At 44.0% G+C, this 7568-nt stretch overlaps 1 protein-coding gene across 2 annotated transcripts in view; it reads left to right on the top strand.

The window, feature by feature from the left end:
• Window positions 1–1737: 1737 nt before the first annotated feature.
• Window positions 1738–7568, top strand: part of cxadr (CXADR Ig-like cell adhesion molecule) — a 43340-nt gene continuing 37509 nt past the window's right edge. The window contains exon 1 of one of the 2 annotated variants that reach the window (XM_020612388.1): window positions 1738–1935. In XM_020612388.1, coding sequence (XP_020468044.1) covers window positions 1884–1935 — 52 coding nt within the window. In that variant the 5' untranslated portion in view covers window positions 1738–1883. Of the gene's footprint in view, window positions 1936–4048; window positions 4246–7568 lie in introns of those variants that run through there. The other variant, XM_020612387.1, reaches the window with a different exon arrangement.

Raw genomic sequence — 7568 nt, 5'->3', positions numbered from 1 at the left:
TGAAACTCACCTGTAGCAACCAACAGGTTGCTGGCAACATAGAAATCACACTGGCAACCAGTTAAAATGGAGCAAGGTCGATTCAACCTTTGTGTCATGTGGACCACACTGAGCATGGAGAAAAGAAAGAAGAGCAAAGAATTGGCTGAGGATTTGAGAACCACAACAGTGGAAAAGCCTGGACAGTCTCAAGGCTCCAAGTCCATCTCCAGAGATCTGGTTGTTCCTGTGTCCACTGTGAACAACATTGTCAAGATGTTTCCAGCCCATGGAGCTGTAGCTAATCTCCATGGATATGGACAAAAGAGAAAAACAGATGACAGACTGCAATGAAGAATTGTTCCAATGGTGGATAAAGAACCTCGATCAACTTCCAAACAGATTCAAGCTGACCTGCAGGCACAGGGTGCAACAGTGTCAGCTCACACTATCTGTCACCATCTGAATGACAAGGGACACTTTGGTAGGAGACCCAGGGGACCCACTGCTGACACAGGAACATAAAAACACCAGTTTGCCAAAACTGACCTGAGGAAGTCACAGTCCTTCTGGGAGAATGTCCTGTGGACAGATGAGACTGAAACAGAGCTTTTTGGTCGAGTACATGAAGAGATTGATTTCAGTTATTTTGTCCAAAGGGTGGGTTACCAAATATTAAGCTGAGGGTGTCAATAATTCTGTCCACGGTTGGAGTTCTGTATGGAATGGATCAGATTTGGCTTTTTTCTGCTTTTTTGTGTCATTCCCATGCAAACAAAATAAATACTAATGAGAATACCAAAGAATTTGTGATTGCAGTTTTCTGGGAGAAGTGGTGCACTATCTGACAGAAATGCAGGGGTGCCATTATTTCTGGCCACGACTCTGTATGTAGATAGTCATAATAAAAGTAAAATGAGGATGCTCTGTGACATTGTATGCTAAGAGTAGTCTTTAATTACCAGTAATAATACAAAATATTTTACAGGTTTAAAAAAAAAGCCAAATCTGATCAATATTTGCTGTGACTACCCGTTGTCTTTAAAACAGCACCAATTCTCTTGGCACAGTTTTTCAATGTGCTTGTCAGGCAGGTTGTTCCAGCATCTTGAAGAAGTTGCCACAGTTCTTATGTGGCTTTAGTCTGTTTCTGTGTCTCTTGGTCCCTTCGTGTAATCTCAGACTGACTCAGTAATGTTGGGATCAGGGCTCTGTGCAGGACTCCTTGTTCTGTATAAGCACTATGACTCTGGCTGACTGTTTGGGCTCATTGCCATGCTGCAGAATGAATTTGGAACTGATTAGCCACTCCCTCCCTCATCCATAAGAAATTACCAACACCTTAAAGTGCCTTAAACATTTGTACAGTATTGCATGTTTCCTGTTTAGAACATGAACTCTAATCACAAATATAAATTGTAAAACTAAATTGAGAAATGAATATTTTCATTTAAGCCTTTAGGAGATATAGCTCAGTCCTGCTCTGGAAAACAGAACTTAGCCTATTGTCAGGTCATGAGAATTCAGAATATAAATTGTGACTGCCTATTAGGGCAGTGTCTTCTCCAGGACAGGGAATGGCACGCAGAAGGTCACACGGGAGGGACACGGGAGGGACACGGGCACGACGGCTCACGGTGGCTCACGGTATCTGTGACTGTCCTGCTATGAACACGAGAAGTCCGTGTCCATACCAGCAGAGGGCATCAGTGGACAGTGTTTGGGCAAACCTGTCACGTGACGCAGTGGAGCGCGCTCCGCTGTGCACCTGCAGAAATACGCGGAGGAGGAGGAGTTGAGTTTGGATGCTTCTGTCGAGCTGGGCTGCTGGTTTTTGTCTTGTATTCAGCACAAGTTCTCCTACCAAGTTTCACTGAAGAAGTCGTGGAATAGCTGGGAAAGGAATGGCGCTTTCGAGAGGCCGGTTCTGCTGTGTTCTGTTGAGCCTCTTCACAGGTAAGTTTGTGACACCTCCAGCCTCGGAGCGACTTTGGAACCCTCAGCCCCAGCTGTTGAGTCATCGAGGGGGAAGGCGTAAGAGGTGTTGGGGAGACTGCACTGGAAAGACATGGGATCAAAGTCCAAGGAGGCCATTCCAATGTCTGGTGGGCTGAGGTCCACATCTTCACTTGCTGAGCGGGGAGGCGAGATGAGAGCAGGCACACAGATGGGTCCATCATCTCCATCACTGTCTTCTGTGGCATCCACATTGTCATAGGAGTTGCAGTGCTGCCGGCTATCCAGTAACTCACCATTAAAGGAGGCTGACAGTGCATCGCTGCTGGAGCGCGGCCTTCGTGGACGATACACCTTGGACTCTCCTGAAGAAGGAGAAAACCATAATCAGAAAGAAGGAACTTTAAAAGATACACGCACACATGCACACATCCTTCTGCCAGGTGCAATCACAAATTCTCCAAAAATGGACTGGACAGAATTATTGACACCTTTCCAAAATCATCAGAAATAGTTGTATATCAAACATGTGATGCTCCTTTAATTTGTAATGAAACTCACCTGTAGCAACCAACAGGTTGCTGGCAACATAGAAATCACACTGGCAACCAGTTAAAATGGAGCAAGGTCGATTCAACCTTTGTGTCATGTGGACCACACTGAGCATGGAGAAAAGAAAGAAGAGCAAAGAATTGGCTGAGGATTTGAGAACCACAACAGTGGAAAAGCCTGGACAGTCTCAAGGCTCCAAGTCCATCTCCAGAGATCTGGTTGTTCCTGTGTCCACTGTGAACAACATTGTCAAGATGTTTCCAGCCCATGGAGCTGTAGCTAATCTCCATGGATATGGACAAAAGAGAAAAACAGATGACAGACTGCAATGAAGAATTGTTCCAATGGTGGATAAAGAACCTCGATCAACTTCCAAACAGATTCAAGCTGACCTGCAGGCACAGGGTGCAACAGTGTCAGCTCACACTATCTGTCACCATCTGAATGACAAGGGACACTTTGGTAGGAGACCCAGGGGACCCACTGCTGACACAGGAACATAAAAACACCAGTTTGCCAAAACTGACCTGAGGAAGTCACAGTCCTTCTGGGAGAATGTCCTGTGGACAGATGAGACTGAAACAGAGCTTTTTGGTCGAGTACATGAAGAGATTGATTTCAGTTATTTTGTCCAAAGGGTGGGTTACCAAATATTAAGCTGAGGGTGTCAATAATTCTGTCCACGGTTGGAGTTCTGTATGGAATGGATCAGATTTGGCTTTTTTCTGCTTTTTTGTGTCATTCCCATGCAAACAAAATAAATACTCAGCTAACTTCATACAAAAGATAGGGAATAAAAAAAAGCCAAATCTGATCAATATTTGCTGTGACTACCCGTTGTCTTTAAAACAGCACCAATTCTCTTGGCACAGTTTTTCAATGTGCTTGTCAGGCAGGTTGTTCCAGCATCTTGAAGAAGTTGCCACAGTTCTTATGTGGCTTTAGTCTGTTTCTGTGTCTCTTGGTCCCTTCGTGTAATCTCAGACTGACTCAGTAATGTTGGGATCAGGGCTCTGTGCAGGACTCCTTGTTCTGTATAAGCACTATGACTCTGGCTGACTGTTTGGGCTCATTGCAGTGCTGCAGAATGAATTTGGAACTGATTAGCCACTCCCTCCCTCATCCATAAGAAATTACCAACACCTTAAAGTGCCTTAAACATTTGTACAGTATTGCATGTTTCCTGTTTAGAACATGAACTCTAATCACAAATATAAATTGTAAAACTAAATTGAGAAATGAATATTTTCATTTAAGCCTTTAGGAGATATAGCTCAGTCCTGCTCTGGAAAACAGAACTTAGCCTATTGTCAGGTCATGAGAATTCAGAATATAAATTGTGACTGCCTATTAGGGCAGTGTCTTCTCCAGGACAGGGAATGGCACGCAGAAGGTCACACGGGAGGGACACGGGAGGGACACGGGCACGACGGCTCACGGTGGCTCACGGTATCTGTGACTGTCCTGCTATGAACACGAGAAGTCCGTGTCCATACCAGCAGAGGGCATCAGTGGACAGTGTTTGGGCAAACCTGTCACGTGACGCAGTGGAGCGCGCTCCGCTGTGCACCTGCAGAAATACGCGGAGGAGGAGGAGTTGAGTTTGGATGCTTCTGTCGAGCTGGGCTGCTGGTTTTTGTCTTGTATTCAGCACAAGTTCTCCTACCAAGTTTCACTGAAGAAGTCGTGGAATAGCTGGGAAAGGAATGGCGCTTTCGAGAGGCCGGTTCTGCTGTGTTCTGTTCAGCCTCTTCACAGGTAAGTTTGTGACACCTCCAGCCTCGGAGCGACTTTGGCTCCTGGGGATTTGTTTGCACCAAAACGGCGGCGAGCGGTCTCTGAGTGGTCAGCCGTGTTCAGTATTGTTAACCCCTGGCGTTGACATGGAAGTCTGCCTATTTCTTTAAATTAAAACCAGTGGTGACTTTAGGTTTTATTACCTCACATCAGTACGGTTAAATATAACTTGCTCAGTCAATGATTTGTTAACCAACCCACATCTGAACACACTTTAAAGAAACTAGTAACTCGAACCCAAGGCCACTGTAGTTGGCCAACATTGGCTGGCCCTCCAGAACAAGCGCTGGGCTAAACCCAGTTTAAATTTAATCACGACCCAGTTAGTGGTTTATGTCAGTGAATTGTTCTTTAACAACGTGCGAACTGTATTTTTCAGCCATGGTTTCTGTGTTGGTCTCCAATGAGTCAGAAAGAAAATGTAACTAGATAATAAATCAAAGTTTGCTGTCGTCATTTCATATGGTTTTAATAACCTAAATAAAGTGATGGTGACTTGTTTTGCGTGTTTGGTCTCGAGGCTAACATTTGTGCAGTATTTAAAATGTACAGGAATAGCCAAATGAGATGGTATTTAATTTTAAGGATGTTTCTCGGTGCCAGAAATCTGAGAATTTCCGTGTGTTGTCTCTTGTTGTCAATACAACACCATGATCCGTGTTTAAACCGGTGGTTAGAGGACTTCAGAGTGCTGGCTGTTGTGTCTGCCATCTGCCAGCAGTACTGACCCCCCACCGCCCAAATCCCAGGCTGTCACAGTGAACTGAAAACCACGTTCCCCTGTGTTGTCAGACCTGTTTTTGCTGGTTGGTTGTGGGCAGATAACGGTGCAGCCTGTGATTTAATAATAATAATCACCTTTATTGGCCAAGTATGTTACACACAAGGAATTTGTTTCCGGTACACAACCAAGGCAGCCATCTGCGGCTCAAACCATCCGGGGCAACTTGGGGTTCAGTGTCTTGCCCAAGGACACTTCAACATGTGGACTGCAGGTACTGAGATTTGAACCTCCAACCCTCTGGTTGGGAGATGACCGCTCTACCCACTGAACCACAGTCACCCCTGAAGTGAAGTGAAAAAAAGATTACAACTCTTCTGAATTTGGCAGAGGACCATGTTAAAAGGCACTCAGAGAACATCCCTTTTGGACTTTTACATTAGAAGCATCATTGAATAAATATTATAACCAATATTTGTTAAATGGATATGAGTAGGACGGGTTAATATCTATAAGTTTTTGGCTTTTCTTACTTTCCTGTTGTGTTTTGCTGTGCTGCTGTCACTGTGGAAATGCAGGTAGAAATAATACTGATCAGCCTTATATGACAAAAGAGTTGGTGATAATTCATCCTAAATCTGTATTAGTCTTCATTTAGCCTTGTTTCATCTTTGTAGTTTCATGTGTATGGGCGTGATGTTTTGGGACACTGGAATTTAGACTGAAACTAACAGGTCACTCCTCCCTCCCACTTCTAACAAGAGAGTGAAACCTTTGCAACATAATTGTCTGCTGGGTTCGATCAGTGACGGCTTGTGGTTGTTACTGTAACATTTTCTGAGCTTCTGATGGGAAGCCACACAGTTCTGGTCAGACTGCACTATCATCACATTCCAGACTTCTGATTAGTGAGAAAACTGCATTTGTTCAGGATCATCCAGCATATCTGTCCATGCAAAATCTGGGCCACTCAATGTGCTGTAATATAAGGGTTTAAATAGTATGTTGTTTAGCCTTGTTTTCTATCATGACTCACCTTGTTGTTCAGTTTGGGCTCATTACCATCCTAATGGCATCATGGCCTTGTCATTTGGCCGCTTTTCCACTTCAGCAGACAAGAACAGTATCTGCCAGACTTGTATCATTCTTTTAACATGGCTGAGAAATACACAGTAATGTGCTAACCGCTCTCAAATGGTACCATAACAAGTAGAGGTTTTCTGCTCCATTTCTTTGCTTTGTTGTTCCATGGATCACTGCAGTAGAAAAAGTTAGCAAAGTGAATGTAAGTGGTGGGTCTAAAATCTTTGAATTTATGGCAGTGCAGGCAGTATTCATGTAGCCTTCACATTATAAGATGGGATTTTGTTTGTGTTGAGCTGTCATTATAAAATGGAAGATTTTCTAGGTTATTAAGAAATCATGCAAGTTGTTGACATTAGATGATCAAGAGTTTTAGTTTGTGGCCGTGTTCCTGATGGACGTAGGTTGACTGATATAGAAATTATGTTCAGGTCCTGGTCGGGTTTGGACACATAGGTCAGACTTTAGGTTAGATGTCTGGGGCACTCTGTCTGCTTCGTTTAATTATAAGGGCGAAAACACTATTCAAACTCAACTGCATCGGGCTCCGCTCAGGTTCGGACCTCATATACTACAAGCTTGTTGGGTCGAGGTAGGGTTTGGACACCACACTCTCGGGCACGTGTCGGGTTGGTCAGAAATATGCAGCCTAATCTATGCTCTCCAGAGCAGTGATAAAATGGGTGCTGGAAGCCCTACACCCCTTCAGCACAGCAGAATGCTAATGGTTTAGGTTGGTGAACCTCAAATTAAAGTTGTGTTGTTAATGTGATCAGAAACCTCTAGATTCTTAAATATTACATTTTATCTTTTGTTACACAAACGGTTGAAATTTGTTTTGTTGCGCCAAGTGAAATAAAAACGGCACATTTATTGTGTTTTCATTCCACACCAAACAAGCTACCTGAAAACATTTAATAAAGGACTTGATCATCTGCCTTGGAACTGGAGTCTGAATCGATACAAAGCAGCCAAACACCCTCTCTAATGTGAACAGCAGTTTGTTTCCCTGTTACATTGCTGCAGGACCTGCCATGGCTCTTTCTCCACCCTCCACTGTGAGCAGCTGCAGAAAGCAGTTACCTGATAAGCCCACAACCAAAGGCCTGGCCGGGAACTGGTTGCTTGGTTACCTTGTGAAAACAGACACGTAGATTCAGGGAGTGTGTGTCTGTGCATGTGTGCATGCTCTGGTTGTTGTTGAAAGCTCCCCTCCCCCTTGCTTGCGTGTTTCTGATAGGCCCTCTTCATGTTGTTTTGCACAGTATACTTTGCAGTTATATTGAATATTTTTATCAGTAACTTAGTAGGGGAACAACTACTATCACTTTTACAGTGCATGTACAGTAAATTGCTAAGGTGACAGGACACATGAAGAAATAGTTAGAACCACAGAGATGGTGGAGGCATGAACAGCACAACCTGAGCCGTTTTCATTGGCCCCATGCAGCCAGTATTGACTTGAGGTCACATTGACTTG

Source organism: Monopterus albus, unplaced genomic scaffold (genome assembly GCF_001952655.1).
Source record: "Monopterus albus unplaced genomic scaffold, M_albus_1.0 scaffold124.1, whole genome shotgun sequence".
Taxonomy (NCBI): Eukaryota; Metazoa; Chordata; class Actinopteri; order Synbranchiformes; family Synbranchidae; genus Monopterus; species Monopterus albus.
Note: the sequence above shows the minus strand (reverse complement) of the source record. Positions and strands in the feature narration are given on the sequence as shown.